General features: G+C 37.9%; 4 protein-coding genes and 1 non-coding gene across 5 annotated transcripts; 2 read left to right on the top strand and 3 right to left on the bottom strand.

Moving 5' to 3' along the window:
* The first annotated feature begins 499 nt into the window (after positions 1-499).
* Positions 500-572, top strand: TRNAR-ACG (transfer RNA arginine (anticodon ACG)). Its single transcript has one exon. It is a non-coding gene; the product is annotated as a tRNA-Arg (tRNA).
* Positions 573-953: 381 nt separating this feature from the next.
* LOC140780916 (uncharacterized) lies at positions 954-6,026 on the bottom strand. Its single transcript, XM_073126636.1, has 5 exons — positions 4,289-6,026; positions 3,976-4,138; positions 2,656-2,819; positions 1,482-1,740; positions 954-1,397 (listed from the first exon to the last, which is right to left on the bottom strand). Exons 1-5 carry the CDS (start codon positions 5,818-5,820, stop codon positions 1,290-1,292), a joined length of 2,226 nt encoding a protein of 741 aa, XP_072982737.1. The 5' UTR covers positions 5,821-6,026; the 3' UTR covers positions 954-1,289.
* Positions 6,027-7,860: 1,834 nt separating this feature from the next.
* Positions 7,861-12,439, bottom strand: LOC140782565 (eukaryotic translation initiation factor 3 subunit I-like). Its single transcript, XM_073129201.1, has 9 exons — positions 12,118-12,439; positions 11,742-11,957; positions 11,032-11,159; positions 10,449-10,568; positions 10,258-10,347; positions 9,997-10,083; positions 9,798-9,877; positions 8,345-8,445; positions 7,861-8,145 (listed from the first exon to the last, which is right to left on the bottom strand). The coding sequence occupies exons 1-8, from the start codon at positions 12,299-12,301 to the stop codon at positions 8,370-8,372; spliced, it is 981 nt and encodes a 326-aa protein (XP_072985302.1). The 5' UTR covers positions 12,302-12,439; the 3' UTR covers positions 7,861-8,145; positions 8,345-8,369.
* A 383-nt stretch (positions 12,440-12,822) lies between these two features.
* On the top strand, positions 12,823-13,925 carry LOC140801019 (NDR1/HIN1-like protein 13). The gene has a single exon (XM_073156002.1). The coding sequence runs from the start codon at positions 12,922-12,924 to the stop codon at positions 13,735-13,737; it is 816 nt and encodes a 271-aa protein (XP_073012103.1). The 5' UTR covers positions 12,823-12,921; the 3' UTR covers positions 13,738-13,925.
* A 3,040-nt stretch (positions 13,926-16,965) lies between these two features.
* LOC140796303 (ethylene-responsive transcription factor RAP2-4-like) lies at positions 16,966-18,238 on the bottom strand. The gene has a single exon (XM_073149280.1). The coding sequence runs from the start codon at positions 18,156-18,158 to the stop codon at positions 17,259-17,261; it is 900 nt and encodes a 299-aa protein (XP_073005381.1). The 5' UTR covers positions 18,159-18,238; the 3' UTR covers positions 16,966-17,258.
* Positions 18,239-18,401: the final 163 nt, after the last annotated feature.

Below are 18,401 nucleotides of genomic sequence, written 5' to 3'. Positions count from 1 at the left end.
GTGCCTAGCAGATCCTCTTCAAACCCTGGTGTAAGAATTACTGCAGTTCGGGTATTTTTGCATCACTTAGATTCATGCTGCTAATTCTCTTTAAAGACATTCATGAGCTTAAAAATTAGATATAAGCTGGACAAAGAACTAATCATCTTTAAATACAAAGACACTTCGACTATACTAAATTTTAGCCAATATAATAATTTATGTAATCTAGACTTCAAGCTATATGTAGTGCTGAATAATTGGTCCAAACTAAATGCTGCCGATATTCGTTCTGCCGAGTTTCTCTTATAAGCCAATCGCATTACCAAGTTATCAACCGAGTCAAGCCGTTGAGCCATCAAACTATCAAATAATTTTCTCTACAATAATTATTTAGGGGTAGAATTGATCTCATAATATCTCTGGTCCTGGAAAGAATACTTAAGATTTTGTACCATTTTTTTCCTTTTGACTAATGCTTTCTGAATATTTAATTAAAACATTAAAATTTTCAACAAATGACTCCATGGCCCAATGGATAAGGCGCTGGTCTACGGAACCAGAGATTCTGGGTTCGATCCCCAGTGGAGTCGGCCACACTAATATTTACTATTTCAAAAATAAATTTTGCCAAACCTTTTAAAAAATTTAAACCTCCAAAAATAGTGTGTATGATATGATCACTGTAGAAATGTGGCTGAGGTTTATTTTTAAACCATTATGGCGAGCAATAAATTGGTTTAGTATTCAAATACCAATTTAAGATAAAATAAGTTTAGGGCAAACTATTTAAATCTATTTGTTTGTCGTCTCTCTTCGTCCATTCCACTGTAAATAAAATTTTACGAAACACCATATTTAACTAAATCGATTTAGGGTACTTTATTCAAATTTTAGAAATAAGATTAGCTACTCAGACTTAGGAGTTAAGACTATCCATAGCATAATGAGTAACATCACCTTGAAATGATGACTGCGCCAAATAACAAGTATATAGGAAATATTTGTAACATCCACTGATCCACAGCATCTATCTGATCAAAAGAAAAACGACACAGAAGTACAATTAGTCCAGACTATTACACTGCACTCGTATGATGATGGATGTGAACCAATTAGTCTGGAGAATTAACACAACAGAATATTACAGCAGATACATGCTAAAGCATTCAACAGCAAAATTGCTTATTTTTACAACACTACACCTTGATCCTTAGAGTTCCTTGACATCCAAATCACAGGGGTAGCATATTACAACGGCTATTCAAACATTGAAGACAACAACACAGCTTGCCATATTTGCATACAGATCACTTTCTTGATAGGCCTCGAGAGAAGATCCGCTTGGAATAAGGGCTGGTTCGAAGGACCGGTGCATGAGGACGGATGGCTTCGACCAATGCAGCATGGAGAGAATCCTATATAGAACACCACAGAATGAAGAAAGGTGAGAGATAAGTATAAGATGGATGACTCTACTGGTTATATGTGATGATATTTACCTTGGAATTTTGAAGAGCAGATTGAATAACGTAGTTTGCATAAGGGTCTTGCAGTAACTCTTCAAACTGAGAAAAAGAGAGCAGTTCAAGTATTACTGCGGCCTTGCCATCTTCTGTGAAAACTTTGAGGCACTTTTCCACCACATTACTGCTGAACTTTTGCATTGAGAGCTGCACATATCTTCCTTCAAATTGAGATGCCAAATTTGCAATTGCTAAAGGAATCTCCAAGTCTAGCACGTATTGAACAACATAATTTCTGGGAGAAAATTAAAAGGAAACGAAGAAAGAGAGAGAAAAAAAGATGTGTCAATAAAACAGTGACAATAGAACTTAGCGATCATAAAAAGACATCATAGAGAAACTGAAAGTTTCTTGTCCTGAGTAAATCAATGTATCTTATGGAGTGAAAACAATGTAATATGACAGTAATCCTCATTCCAATATTTAACACTCATTAGACCATTTTATTGAAGAAAATATTGCAATATTATGTTCTAGAGAAAACAGGCCTATAATCCTCTTCTTTTGCCTCTGGTGCAGGATAGCTAGCTTTTCTAATATTTGACACCACCTAAGTTAGCTGTCTTAGTCATTAGTTTTCAAAATATTATAAATATACACTATAATGTTTCGATGCCAATAAATGGACACTCAACTACTCAAGTTAACTAACAGGAAGGTGGTGAAGAATAAAGCAGAAGTCATAGAATATTTACCGGCTAACCTGCCAAAATGTCATTTTGCCCATGCTATGTGAAGGCTTAGAAAATAACTTTAGCATCTCAAATAACATTCCAAAAGTATAACATGGTCTAGGAATACATATATAGCAGTATCATATAAACTTACAAAGGCACATATATTCTCGAAGGATCTGCATCATGGCTTGCAGATATAACAGACCTAAAAGATCACATAAGGACAAATGTTTCCCTCCTAATACGAAAAAGCAACATGAAGGAGAGTAAAAGACTTCCGGTTGAACCTTGAAAGGGATGAAGTCAAAAGTGGAAAAGGAAAGTGTTTCTTTTGCCCCACTATTCCATAAACCTCTACAGCAGCTGTATATAAGTTGGTGTATATAGCTGTTTAGTTTACCAGGTGGCATGATTCAAAGCAAAAGGAAAAAAAGAAAAATCCATTAGATTGAGGATTAAGGAATGTATTTTACCCAAATGCATCTTGAGCTAGTTCAAATCCATTAGCGGAGATTTCTGCAACCAACTTTGCTCGATCTTCACCACTAGAATTATCTATGCATCGTTGCAGGACACAACAACCATGGCGATGTTTTGCAATATCAACACAATGAGTTGCAGCAGCATCAAAAATAAACTGCACATAGAAAATTATGCCAATATTTAATATAGATAACAATAGTTTATAGGACTCAACTAATTATTCGGTCAGAGTAGGAATAAACAATAAGCAAGAATATCTAATGATGTTCATTTAAAAGAAATCTAGTTCAAATATGGATTGCATATTTTTTAAAGTTCATTTCAGTTCAACAAAAAATATAGTTATGTGATAACTTAACCGCAGAGTTTTCCAGCAAGAAAGATCAAGATACATCCATTTAAGACCAGTAGTAAGTACAAAAAATAAAAAATGAACCACAAAAGATTTGTTTTGCTTTAACTTTTAAGGTTAGACCGTCAAGGAGTTAATGTATCCTCTATCCATTGGAATCCAAGAAAACAATGGACCTACAAATCACTCATATTATCCTATTTCTTTTTGAAACCTTTTGACAAAGAACAACTTAACAAGTATAAGGGCATGTTATATCTAACAGTGGTAAGAATGCCCAATAGAAGATTATAGCATAAGCAACTTGTGAACGATTTAAGTTCATGTAGATTAACTTATTAACATAGAATATACATTCATACTTTCTTGCAAACTGAAAAAGGTACCTACTGTGAACATTAATTGCCAAGGGTCAGTGCAAATGAGATGGGCTTAGTGTAGGCTAGTTAACTTATACTAAATCAATCACTAAGCCCTCCTTCACTACAGAATTAATTTTTTTTTAAATTCCAGAATATAACTCCTTATTTCAAAATAACAATTAAACACTATAACATTTTTTTTAGGATACAAACACTATTCATCAAAATTACATCTTATACCACACATTAATTCAATTACTAATTTACTCTTACTATCTATCCCATCAACCTACTTTATATCAAATCAAAAGGTATTGATAGTAACTTCATAAAAAAATAAAATATCTTTTTCCTATCTCTTCCTTCACTTTATATTATATCAAAGGTAATTGTTATACCTTTATTTTAAAATATAAATAAATACATAAATAATTATTTCTAGAATAAAGACATCATTTTGATAGTAGCAAAGAGAAATGTCTATTATAGAATTGACATTACTCCTAAATTAGATGATGAGAATCAGCCAGAAAAACAAAAATATATCAATACAATTGAGTCGTATCAGCTAAATGAGGCCAAGAGCTGATGTGTACCTTATTGTCGTGTGATTTAAGAGATTGCAAGCAACGTTGTATCACATGATTGCCATTTAGGTCTTTGATCAGATCTAGGAAACCTGGCTGCAGAGCTGAAACAACTAGAGCAATTTGTTGCCTAGTTTTAAGAGCCCCTATCAACTTCTGTACTGCCCTTGTCCTGAAACATCATAATATTTTTTAAGGTCAATCAACAGAAAACCACACTAAGACCTCAAATTATAATCTTAGTAAAGTCTTGTTGTGGTGAACAAACAACCAGGGAGTACAAGTAAGAAAACTGATATCAATAACAGAAAACAAGAGTTACCCATGCGTGTTAAGGGAGATTTTGATAAGCTCAGTTGGATCTTTTGTCAGCACAAGGATAATCTTCATCCTTTGTTCTTCAGTGCACACCTCTAATAGCTTCTGCATGAGATAATTACCAAATTGGTTCATCATGAGCTCTGCTACATGATCGATGATTCCATCAAATACCACATCCACCTGATGCCTCCCTTCATCAAACTTCTGCTGCAAGAACCGACATCCATGCTGGTCCTTTGCAATGTAGTATATGCAACCTTTCACGCCAATCAGATTGTCATATTTCAGTGGCAAAGTTGGAGGTTTATGAAGCCTAGGGCTGCCTCCACAGTTTAAGCTGTCCATATTTACAGCAGAGCTTCCTTTTGAATTCAAGCAGTCACTGAGTTGTAACCTCTTTCTTGCCGTCGTGCAATCATATGACTGGTTTCCCACAAAATGCAGTCCCTTCCCTTGTAGAATTAAGCTGTCCTCACATCTGAAAGCCTCAGTTTTCTGCTGGTTTCTCAACAACTGTAACCGAGAATCCCAGCTATCTTGGGATAATCCAGCATATTCATTTGACAAGGGAATGTTGTAACCTAGTCTCGACAATTCCGAATGAACGAGGCCTGCTGAATTCAGCGTATTCAGATCCCAATTAGGATCCACGCCGATCGGGTGTGATGGCGAGACAGCTTCAGAAATTGAAGAAGGCAAATTGAAAGATGGTGGGCAACCTAAACCCCCTCCCATGTGGTAAGGAATTCTACTAAAAGCACCATCAGCACACGGTACTTCCTCTCCATGAGGAAATTTTCTCGATACAGCATGGAAACTACTAGAATGGGAGATTGGAGCATCCAATCCATGGGAATCAAGCCACATATCAGTAAAACTAGATATATTTGGCCTACTAACAGAATCAAACAACAGGGACTCTGGAAGAGCAGAGCATTTAGGCACAACAAAAGCCCCATTCATGGGGCTATCCATAACAAAACTTTCACCATAACTAGTCTGGAAAAGGTAAGGGTCAATTGAGTTGTTCTCAAAACCCGATACCGTCATTGGAGAATGCTTAGCCGGCACGTCCCAATCATCCCCGAGACGCACAGCGCCTAGCTTCGCGAGCAAGTCATGCTCTTCCTCTCCGGCCAAATGCCGGCCCAAATCGGGGGATCTCCAGCCGACATCATCTCCGTCCGGGGAGAACGTGCCGGAGAGAGACCCCGACGCCGATGACCCCTCGGAGAGGAATGGCGGCGGTGACCAACATGCATGACCACCACTAGAACCATTCCCATAATCATACGCATTACCATGGTAGAGGGCATGGAATGCAGAAGGGGCATCGAGAATACCATTACCGATGTCACGAATCAGAAACGTCTGGTGCTTGAGCAGGACATCGTCACTGAGATGAGAGTGGTGGGCATCAGGTGCATCACGAAGGTGATGACGCTGATGATGATAGAAAGGTGGAGATGTTGCATATGGGATCTCATTCAACAACATCTCCATCTCCTTCTCCTCTTGCTTGTCCATCTTCATCGTCTTCTTCTCTCCCCCTTGCTTTTTCTCAAAATCCAACGAAAGAGTCCACACAAAAAATCTCCAAAATATAGGAGAAATGGATTGAATGAGGCTAAAGGAAGAAGAACCAAATCGCAGAATAAACGGAGGATGGATTGGGAGATTGGAATTGGGATCGGAATGGGAGTCGGTGAGGCATGCGAAAGAGGAGAGGAGAAGAGAAAGAGAGGTTTATAGGCTTATATAGATATGGGCGAGATTAGGAAAGAGAGCTTTGTGCTACTCTACACTATTCTTACTATATACGCTTCCACAAATTTAATACACTGTATAGGAGACTAGTATTACTATTTACCGCAGTAGGGGAGTTGGGGTTATTTTGTGTGACAACCAAAATGACAATAATAGCCCCCACAAATGTGTTGGAGCGTGGAGAGTAACTGTGGTGCAGCAAGGGTGTAATTGTATTTTTAGAAGGTGAATGAAAATTGGAGGTGAGCGTACCACCCTCTGTGACTGTATGCGAGTATTTCTGTTTAGTAGTATCAAAAATATCTTTTTAATTTTGATACGTGGGGTTGGAGTGGGGGATATTTTTATTTGTTGGATTTTTATTGGGAAGGCGAATAGAATGATAGGATATAAAATATGGATGTTTTGTTTAATTAAAGGCTAGGAGTATTCTACACTATTTGTTAGATATTTGTTACTAAAATGCTGGGAGACTAAGTAAATGACCAATATGACACTATTGTGGTCCTATATATAGTTTTGTAACAAAAGCAACAGCTAGGAACACATAATTTTCACTTAGGAGATTGGTTTTTAATTTGTGAATTTTTTTAATAACAGATGCAAAAACCCATTTAATATTTTTTTTATTATATTTTTACAGCACTCTTACGTAACAAGATTATTTGTGTAATGAGAATGATAAAGAAAATAAAAATCTAAATTATATACAACACAGAATAAAAAATTGATGTATAGCAAAGATGATATATATATGCATATAAGTGATAAGACAAGCAAGTATAATTAGAGGCTAAGGACAAAAACAAATGCACAATAAAACTTTGTAGACTGTGAAATGAAGGTGCACTTTGATTTAATAAAATAACTTTGTCTTACGTTAATGTACATTTCTTCGTGTAAGATTATTTTTTACATTATGGATTAAATTTTGGAAGAAAAAGTATAATCCAGCAATACATGTCTGCTAAAGACTAGGTCGCTGATATCTCCAAGTCTAAGGGGTATAAATGTCTTTTCACTGCTAAAATTTGTTTTGCTAAATTGGGCCACCGGAATAGGAGACAGAACCGGGGGCCTTTTACTTGGTTGGAAAAGGCGATAACTTTCGGGTCCACATATCTCTCTTTTCCTCTCTTCCTCGAATCATTCTATCCAATAGAATAACAAATGATGGTCAGAAAATATCTTGTGAGAAGCGTTCAAATATCTGAGAGATATTTTCTCCGGATACAACTCGCCATTAACGGCAGGATAACCGTGATTACGTTTATAAAACACTAATTATTTTAAACCGAATAAAGTCAAAATGATTTAATATCGACAAGAACAAAGAAGAAAATATTATAGGTCTAGCATTTATAAGCTCAAAATGTAACTAACCCCTCTAAACCATTTTATTTAAAGTGTGCTCTATTCTTTTGCGAGGAAGTAGGCCGGCCCTAGTCAAATAATCCAACACCGTGTGTACTTAAATCGAGAAACACAGAATGAATTACATTTGCAAGAAGAGCAGCAGCCCAGACAAACACATGTGCATAGCCTAAAATAACTACTAATGGCTTGCAAACACCGGCAAGTCAAGTGCTACTTTTAAGATGATGAGCTTGCTTTCAACATTGCAGTGACCGATAGAGGCAATAGTTCCATGTATGTGCTAATCTACCAACAAAATACGACGTCTGAAACGAGATATTGACTTTAGGTGCTTTGAAAGCCTTTCAGTGCAATTTGCAGAAAAGCAACCAAAAGCCAATACTAGAGAAGCAAATTCATCTTAAGATGCTTACAGAGAGGAGATGCCAGTTGAAAATCAAATGAAGTCACCTATGCCCACTCCTAAATGTTGCAATGCGTACAACTTTTTTTTTTCTTCCTTCTCACAAAATTAGGTCAATTGTGAAAACACATATAAGATCCAGGTGTTACATGTACAAATACAAGTCCAAGAAAACATAAATTAATCTATTAGAAAAAGAGTAGCGAGACGAGCAGTAGTTTGGTCTGCACATGGACTGGCATTCCTCTTGTTTTACCATCACAGCTCTGCAGCAGCATGACTGAACTCCAGGTGCATCGCCATAAGTCAATCTACAAAGAATTTTCAAACTTAGTATTGAAGATGAAGATTCTCTACTTATTTTAAAAAGCAATATTTTTCTAAAGTATTGAGTAGCAAGTCAAGAAGATAAACATATAAATAATAAAGGATCATGGCCTTCCTATTTTACTGGTACTAACAACAGGAAGAAAAGAGGAGAGGTAATTAAGACATGAAATAAAGGTGTACCTCCAAGGGCATTTGCAACCTAAAGTTACATCTTGATGTTGAAGTAGTCAGGGTCAAAGTGATGTAGCCTTACATAACCGTCTTCACCACCACTTGAAAAGCTACACAAAAGAATCAATGTGTCAACAAGAGAAGCAATCTATGGAAAGGTAACTATCTCAAGAACAGAAAATTAGGGCAAATGCAACATCTAGGAATCAGCAACCCCATTGATAAGAAAGGGCAGTCAAATGCATACTTCGAGCAAGATTAATAAGCAGATAAACTTTATGACAAAAGTAAGCAATAATAGATGATTTTGCATAATAATCAACTATCTACTAAAGCAAGATTTTTATAACTGGGTAATCAAGAAATAAAAAGGACAGACAAGTAGCTGTCATATTCCTAGACAACATAATCGGCTGTAGTCAAAATGCCACAGAATTAAAAAAAACTCAATGGAAACGTAAAGAATCATGGTAAATATGTTAGAAAACAAAATTCTACAAAATCATGACTTTGCTTTTGACAAAGATTAGCAAATACTTTATCCAAACTATTTGGATCCCATGTTGCACCCAGGGGATGTATCATCATTAAAGGGATAGCTAAAGGAAACCAAAAAACACATAGAAAGAAAAACCACAAGCAGCACTGATACACCAAGTGTCAGGAATGATAATAACATTTTACCAGAAAAACACAAGGTATTAGGATTATCTCAAGATAGGCAGTTGAAGCAAGAATCGAAAAACATGGACCAAATATCAATGGAATCTGATCTAAATTGATCACATGGACTATGCAAACATAATATGAAGAGAAGAGATTGAGTCAGCAGAACAGCAAAAGTGGAATCCAAAAAAATAAAAACTATCCAAAACTTCTTGGAAAAAGTTCCCTAGAAGTCTCAAAGGTCAATATTTGTAAAATGAGGTTTCTTTTATCAGAAAAAGGATTGCCTTATCAAGTAAATATCATGGTATCCTCAATCTGATAAGTTTACTTGGATTAACTGCTCACAGAAGCAAAGAGCTCAATATATACTACCACATTTGCAAATATGAGTTACAGTTTTAGAAAGCAAAACCTAAAAAAATTACAAGGAAAAAAATGAAGTAGCAGCGGAACGTCAGATACTTAAAAAGAATAAAATATTACACTATCCTCTATAGCAAAGATACACGGTCACAATCATCGAGGAATGAAATTTGATAAAGGAAAGAAATATGATAATGTAAGCAGCAACATATATGTAGCCAACAAAATGACCATATGCAGATACATGCTTTTACGAAAGGCTTGGGGTGTTGAGGTTCTTCCATTCCCAAAAGAAAGAGACTTGAAGTGTACGACCCAAGGAAAGAAACATGAACACAAGCAGCAACAGATATGTAGCCAACAAAAAGGGCATACGCCAATACATGCAGTATACTACCTAAGAGTAAAAACAGAAAGTTATGAGAAAAACCTTCGTCCATCGGGATTGAATGCTAGGGCATTTATTGGTCCAAAATGGCCTTTTACACCTCCAATTTCTTCTTGTAAAATCTGAAAATAAAAAGTGTTATCTACCAAACATTTTGAAAAATTGAGAAGCTAGACATGAAATATTATAAAATCCAATGTTTCTTGTCAAATTAAGAGAAGGAAGATACAAGTAGGCTCACCTTGTGAAAGAACTTGGCTTCGAATTTACCTGCACGACGATCAGTTGTTGTGACATGTGATGCATCCTGACCACCTCCAAGCACCACCTTAATATTTGAAAAAAAAAATTGACCCCAAAATTAGCATCAGAAGACCGGAAGCAATAGAGCTAGGCATGAATGACCACATACACCCATTACCATATCTTGGTTTCTCTTTAACTATTAATAAAATATGCTCAAAAGAAGAAAGAAACAGAAGATATAAAAACAGGTACATACATGATCTAGAAGGGGAGATAATGCACAAGCATTGACGGGGCGTTCTGTAACATACGTCTTGATGAGAGTCAGAGTTCTTGTATCCCAAAGCTAACCATATAAACAGGAGATGTAAGAAGAGACATAAAAAAGTGAACCAAAGGTGGAATGGAAAGACCAGCTCAGGACAGCTACTCAAAATAAATTTTCACCTTAGCAGATTTATCCAGGGAACCTGAGAGGAAATGAGAACCATCTGAAGACTTTGATAATGAAGTTATTGTTTTCTGATGACCAGTTTCTTTATCTGACTCCTTCAGAAGCTTTCCTGTCTGCATAGTGAAATAAAAGTAAAAAAGAATGACATCCAGACAACTGAAGGCCAAAAGAAAGCCACTAAGACTCCCTCTTTGTCAAAGTGTTCATGCTTTTTAATTATTTTATCTAAATTCTCAAATTCTCAGAGATAGATGGAGAGAGTTTTTTTTCCCTTTTGTTGTTCTTTAATTTTCTGGGATTTACGGTGGTTGTTGGCTTTGTGGGCACGTTATTCATTTTCAATATTGATGATAGCTAGATAGGGTAGGGACTGTAGTTAAACAAGAGCTTTTAATGAGACGAGAGCCATGTAGTGTTGTACAACATGTCCAGAAGCAATAGATCCTTGAATCTCAAAAAGTAGATTACCATATAAATGAAAACAGTTCCTGTTCATCAAATATCCTATGAATGCATGGACATCATTAAAATGAAAAATTCTATAAGTCAAACCAATAGATTAAAAAAAGAACACACCTCAGAATCCCATATACGAATTACTGCATCTTCGCCACCACTTATTATAGTCTTGTTCAAAGGTCCCCACACAGCCCTGTTAATTCTTCCTTGAGGGCCCTTAATTGTAAGCACTGATTCACTAGTCTCTGCAAGAAGTAAGTTTGCATAACAAAAATTATTATCATAAGGCATGAGATTATTCAGATGATAAAGTGTAAACCAACTATCTCACACAATTAAACACTTTATAAATTGTTGATCAAGTCATATAATTGGCACTTGAAGAGTTTACAATACAACCTTGTTTATGCTCATTGCCATGGCACTACCATACATCCAGATTTTTCATCTATATAAAGCCCACATGAATATTATGTACATACAGCTTTACATTCATGAGAACAATTTAGGACTGCAATAAAGGATCATGTATCTTTGATAAGTTTTCAAATGATAAAATTGGTTTCAGCCTTTCAGGTAAGTTAGAAATTATAAAATGAGACAAAATACTAATCTCTGGATACATGTTGATTGGTCCAGCTCTACGAATTTACCACTATAGATTTCAATGTCGTATAAACCTACCAGAGTAGTCCACACAATGCAAGATATTTGGCAACTAGTGAAGAAAAAAAACAAAATCAAATGAATCTGAACACATCACAATTCATAAAGGAGCAAGAAAAAAAAATGTCAGTTATAGTAGAATGATGATGATAGCTCCATACGTTCACTAGGATCTTTGGCAATTCTTTTCACTTGAATGGTGGATGGATGCCCCATAAATGGGTCTGCAGTGATAACAGCAAGCCTATCCCCTACAGAAAAATCCACTGCCCTAGCTGGAGAATCAAAGTTAAAAGAATAAAGTTGGGCTCCTGTCTGGACATCCCACAGCTTTACCGACTGATCTGCACTTCCAGTAATCAAACGTGTCGAATCACCTATACACAACAACAAGGACAACAAATCAAAAGAAGAAAACCTAAATATCCATGAGCAAGAAAAAGCATCGTAGATTATTTGTTCTTTCCACTTGGATGCATCAATCGGATAGAAACATAAAGGAGATCAGTAAAGTGGGGAAGTAAGGGAAGGGCTTACGGGATACATCGCAGCACCAGACAGCGCCATTGTGGCCGCGGTAAGTTCCAAGGCGCTCGCCATTATCGGCGAACCAAACGGTGGGGTTGTGATCTTTGGCGCAAGAGAAGAGGAGATCGCCTTCTCTGTTGTACTTGAGAAAAGTTAAAGGCCTCTCATGGCCCTTCATCAAGATCGGCCTCATCTCTATACGGTAATGGAAAACAAATGCCCCAAATCGAAACCCTAATTTTTCTGGAAGACGAAGGAAGGAGACGAACTGGAACAAAAAACCCTAATCTATGACGGCGCCAGAGATGTAAATAAATACGATTGAGTTCGTCCATTGGATCTTTTGCAAGAGAAGATCTATGTTATCGTCCGTCCGATTCTATTAACGGAGCAATATGGGTCGGATTCGGAAGAGCCCGGATCCAAGTCAAAGGCATATGCCCAAAAGATGCTTTGCAAGTTGCAACTCCTCTCGTCACGAGTCCAAAACGGTTAGACCGGTCCACGGTAGTTGGTTAGTACGTTCAGATCCCAGACCCAGACCGGCGGGTTGATGGTAGTTTATTTCCGTGCATTGACCGAGTCAAAGACCTTCAATTATAGCAATTTCCATAGGGATCCTACCTGTCTTCTCTCTCTTCCTTTGCTCTCCAACGCCCTCCTCCCTCCATGCAAACTCCACCTCCACCGCCTCCTCCTCCTCCTCCTCCTCTCTCTCTCTCTCTCTCTCTCTCTCCCCTTCTCTTTCATCTCTTTCATCATTACCTTCCCATCTCCTCCGCCCTCCTCCTCCTTTTGCTCCCCATCGCCGCCATGGCGGAGCGGGTCCAACTCGGGCCCCAGTCGACCGCCTTCCAGCCCTCTTCTGCCCTCACTGCCGCCACAAAACCAAATTCTTCTACTGTCGCTGCCTCCATGGAGACTGAACCCGAGGCTGATCCCGAACCCCCTCTCATTGCGGCCTCAGAAACTTATGTCGTACAAGTCCCGAAAGACCAAATTTATCGAGTTCCGCCACCTGAGAATGCGTACCTCGTGGAGCACTACCGCAATGCACACAAAAATCGCAAGCATAAGAGCTCTTGCTTCTCGTGCTTGGCTTGGGTCCTCAGTGTTGTGACCCTCCTCGCCATCCTACTAGTGATCGGATTGGTTATTTTTTTTGTCCTGATAAGGCTTGGGACACCAAAATTCACCGTCAACCATGTCGCTGTCAAGAACCCATCGACAAAGCCTAGTTATGTCTTCTCAATGAGGGTTAATAACCCGAGCGCAAGAGTGGGAATATTCTACAATAGAGGCGGGAAGGCTAGCCTCAACTACAAAGGAGTAAAGATCGCAGACGGGGAAACACCAGGATTTTACCAAGGGACTCGAAATTCAACAAGCTTTGCGCTAGTTCTGCATGGTTCACACATTATTCCACCAAAAGATATCCAAAAGGTTTTGAAAGGGTCAAAAGAGGCCGTTAATCTTAACTTATCGATGGAATTTGGAGGCAAGGTTAAGGTTGGTGTGATTGAGAAAGGTGGCATGAGCACAGGGGTAACTTGCGACATCAAGGTGAGTGGATTGGTTACGGGAGGCCACATTGCATCGCAAGAGTGCAAGACTAATTTCCAGCCATAAAAAGGTGGTTGGGGGTTCTAATGTTCATCTTTTGGTTGTTTTTCTTTGTTTACTGTTCTTGAGTTCTACTTTGCGGCCGGGTTGTACGAATTCAAGGATTATTTGTGTGGGTTGTTGTTAAGAATCTCAGGTAGATATAATTGTTCCATTTTAGTTTTCTCTTGATAATCTAAAATATAAAAGAAACAAAGAGCTTTGATTACTATTCTGAAAAAGGAGCTGTTTATGTTCTAATTCTACATTATTGTATGGTTTTAACCAGAAAATTATATACATTTAGTATCGAAAGATATTGTACGCTATCATCATGGCAGACGTCAGTGGTGTAGATGCTGAAGCTTCAACATTTTGTTCTGAAGAATTTAGCAATATTTGTTACTGTCCCAAATTGTTTTGTTTACTTATAAAATACATCCGACTTCCAATCTGAAAGACTATGTCATATGTTATAGTTCCTTCCACATGTAGAACAGAGAGAGAGAGAGAGAGCAACAAGCTAGGCCATAATTAGCTTAAGTTCGAAGTGGGACACAAGTTGGAATTATCTAAATTTATTATTCATATTCTCTAAATTTCCATCTATGTTCAATATTGAATCTTAGAATTTGGCCTCAGATCCTAGACAAAAATCTCCAAATTTATCTTTTGAATGCTTTCTCTTGAACCCAGCTGTAACACAGATAATAAGAAGTTCACTGATATCTTCTGTGTCCATTAGGTCAATTTAGTTATCCATAATATAGGTATGGCTAACTCCCACCCTTAAAAGTTCTACAAGAATCACTTAAGAAATGATTCTTTGGAGCTTTCAGTTACATCACAATTTGGTAGATATCTTAACAAAAAGGGTCAAAGCATCTAATGTTCAGACTTGCATAAATTTGTCGTGTGCATCTGTTATACTGTATCTAACTGTTCCATAAGATTGGCCTAAAGGCCACTTGATCTAGCCAATCTGCAGCTTGTTTCCCAACTTCTACACTTTCAACTGACTGTTAACAATATCAATTAAGCATCACATTATTCCTCAAATTTTTCTGTCAGTTCCTTGCATTGTCATCTTTGCAAGAATCAGATGTGGTTGACACAGAATACCCAAGATCCTGGAACACATGAATCAAAAGATCTCTGTCATATCCATTGTAACTTTGTTGTAATTAATTGGGCAGCTCTTTAAAATTTCATAGATGCATCCCTAAAGCAGGAACATCGTTGCGATATCTAGTTTGTACACATAACTTGAATCAAGCAACAAATTTCCTTGGCATTTTCTTATGCTTGGATAGATCTCATATTCTTAAATTCATACTTCTAGTGATTTTGTAGTTAACATGTCTATTGAACATCTCATCTTTTCAGAGCTGCAGATACTACATGGGGACTGCAAAATTTAGATGCCAATTAGTCTGGCCTACATGCCTAGCATTGCTCATATTGACATTCAGTTTTAACCCTCAAACCGAGTCAAGAGATTGTCCACAGATCCTCTTTCCACCTGAAATTTAGCTCATGATTGTAACTACCGGGAACTGGAGCATTTTAGATTATCCTTTTGTTTTAGTGCCTTCCTTGCAGTGATCACCAACTTATGTGGATATTCTCTTTTATTCCATCTCCTCTTAGCATCAAATGTTGACTTTCCTTTCTATAATATTTCCATTAGTGTAATGCTCAAGCACTAACATTAGAACAAAAAATTATTAAATTTAGGCAACGACTCTTATGGCATAATCTGTGAGGCACTGCAAGTTCTTGAGTGCTTATCGCATTGTGTTTGACTTGATCCCGAATGGCTGGTTGACCTGAAAAAAGCAATCTCTGATACTTTCCGCAAGCTCTATTGCTTTGAAAAGTCAATCCAAAGTTAGCTCTACTAAGAGCATCATTTCCCCAAAAACCAACTATATCTCAGATATGAATATTCAATATTATCTAAACAATCCTCTGAAAATTATACCAGCCAACGAGAATAACCTTTTCCATAAAGAAAAAAAAGGCTCCTTTGTGACAGCATGAAGCTCAATGAAGTATATTTTATTACTTCTATCTGAAATTATGCCTGAATTCTTTAGTAAAGCATAAGGTTTTTTTATCCAATCTAGCACCTTCTAATTCTTCATTGCACATTCATATCCTTTAAAACGTAAAGGAACCTATAGATGTATCAAGAAAGATAGAAAAAGACAAATAGATAGAGTAGGGTTAGTGGTTTTTTGACACCTAAATACCTAATTACCTAATCACAGTTCCCTTAATTATCTTGGGTGAATGGGATGGACATTAAAGAACGGAAAGTGCTGATAACATGGGGTCTAGCTTCTTCCACCTACTGTTGGCCTTTTCACAGGATAAGCAAAAAGAATCCACATGCTGACATGCTTCTTTCATTCTGGAGTCATTTAATATTATATAGGGAGTATTGTATACAAAGATAAGAATGCAATAAACATATGATGTCTGAACAACTTTAGTGATCAGACAGTGGCTGGCCAGCTTCTAGCCACTTAGGAACATAGATATCAGTTTGTTGATTAGGTATTTTTAATAGACTTTGAGGACCAGAATGCTCAAGCCTTGTGTTCCTGGTTAGCTACTTAAACGATGGAAGACAAGGAGAATGGTAGTACTTAGAGGCACCAAATTGTGTCTTGGATTTTATTTTCAGATTCCATGCTATTTTCTCTATGCTGCCAACTCTCTTGTCTGGCCCATGACATCTTTGCACTCTTGCATTCATTAACAAAATTATGATTTGGGTCTATTTGACGAAGAGTTGATTCTTGTATCAGTATTGTAAACTTCTAACATAAGTAAGCAGTAAAGGTATCTATCTATTTAACAAGCTACTTTTTGAAAAGCATAGATGTTCCTGAGGCTGAGAGTGGGAAAAGCAAGATACAAGTTTTCTATGATTTTCCAAGTAAAAGTTCTACTTTTCACTCTCTAGAAAAATAGGCAAACTTATTATGTTAGTCATCTAATTCCTTGATGTTTGGAAAATTAAATTGGATATGTGCAAAGCTGCCAAAAAACAGAATTAAACAGTAACTAAGTTCATGACTTTAATATTCTACCTTAATTCTCAATGGTCTGATTTAGACTTCCAACCTAGTTTACTGATTATATTTTATGCTAAAATATTCTGAATTATACAAGTTATGTAAGACCTTCAATAAGTTAGAACATCACAAACCTTTCCCTTTCAGTAGTAGAAATGTCAGAACTCCATTAAGAATATGGCTCCTGATACTTATTAATCAAAATTCACAAGCATATACACCAGATATATTAGAATACACTCTCAATTGCAAAGATCAACAGAAGAATAAAATTTAGTTCAGAAGATACATAATATTTCCCTGGTAATGCTTAGAAAAAAAAGAAAGAGAGCAGACCAGGGAAAAAGATAAAATATATATATGACCAAGAGAAGCCTCAAACAACAGTCAATGCAACTGTCGATTGGGATTCAATTTGCAGTAGCCACTGGGGGACAACAATTATACAAAAGATGGTGGTGATCAGGAGAGAATTGAATCCCAGTCGATTTCTAACGATGGGTACTTGCGCAGCACAAAGCTCTCTGATTCATCCCATGGCGCCTCTGTGAAATCCAAGAGCTGCATCTCAGACACGACTGGAGAGCCCGTCGACGATTCGTCTCCCTCCATCGATGAATAGCTCTCCGACTTATTATTGTCCTCCGTCTTCAGACAACCCATTTCACACTTTACGCCTACATCCTCTGGAATCATCATCGAATTAGGTAGATTGGGACCCTGCTTATGGCAAATGGCCTGAAGCTTGGCCGCAATAGAGGAATGAAGAGGAGGACCCAAATGGGTTCCATTGCGTCGGAGTTCCGGGAAGTTGAGCCTCGCGGAGTCACCCCGGAGTTTGAAAGCCGCGCCGTCGTAGGCCATGGCGGCCTCCTCAGCCGTGTCGAAGGTTCCAAGCCAGAGGCGTGTCCGGTTCTTGGGAAGCCGGATCTCAGCTACCCATTTCCCCCAGTGGCGCTGCCGAACACCGCGGTATAGCTTCGCAGTCTTGAACAGGGGAGCCGCAGAGGCTGGTTGCTTCATGGGATACGGCCTCAGGCCGAGTCGGGATTGCTTTCGGTTCTGCTGCTGTTGCTGGAGCTGGAATTGAGATTGGATTAGCTGGATTTGCGCAGGGCTCAGGTGACCGATCTCAATCGGGGTCAGTTCGCCTTGGTGGATCATATCAAAGTTTGTATCTTGATGTAGATATGAAGTAGAAGGGGAAGAAGAAGAAGAAGAAGAAGAAGAAGAAGAAGAAGAGGAGGAGGAGGAAGAGGAGAAAGAGAGGATGCTCGAGTTGGCAAAAGGTTCAAGTGCTTGCATGAGCTCTGACGAGAAAAGTTGTTGGCTTTTGGTATACCAATCTACGGCTGCAGCCATGCCTTTTCAAAAATCAAGCAGACCAACAAGGAGAGAAGGTGGTGCTCTTTTGATCAAACCAGGAAGGAAGAAGAATTGAAGGCAGAAGAAACTCTGCTGTGCTGGGGTCTGGCTCTTTACTATATAAGCTTACCTCCACAAATAGCACCGCACCACGTGTCCCGCCGTCATTTGCCACAGCCGGTCATTCGCAACACGCGTTGATCCGCCATTGGGCACAAAGAAGTTGACTCCGATCTGTGG

The sequence above is a fragment of the Typha latifolia genome, chromosome 1, assembly GCF_019914945.1.
Source record: "Typha latifolia isolate L0001 chromosome 1, TyphaL0001v2, whole genome shotgun sequence".
Classification (NCBI taxonomy): Eukaryota; Viridiplantae; Streptophyta; class Magnoliopsida; order Poales; family Typhaceae; genus Typha; species Typha latifolia.
Note: the sequence above shows the minus strand (reverse complement) of the source record. Positions and strands in the feature narration are given on the sequence as shown.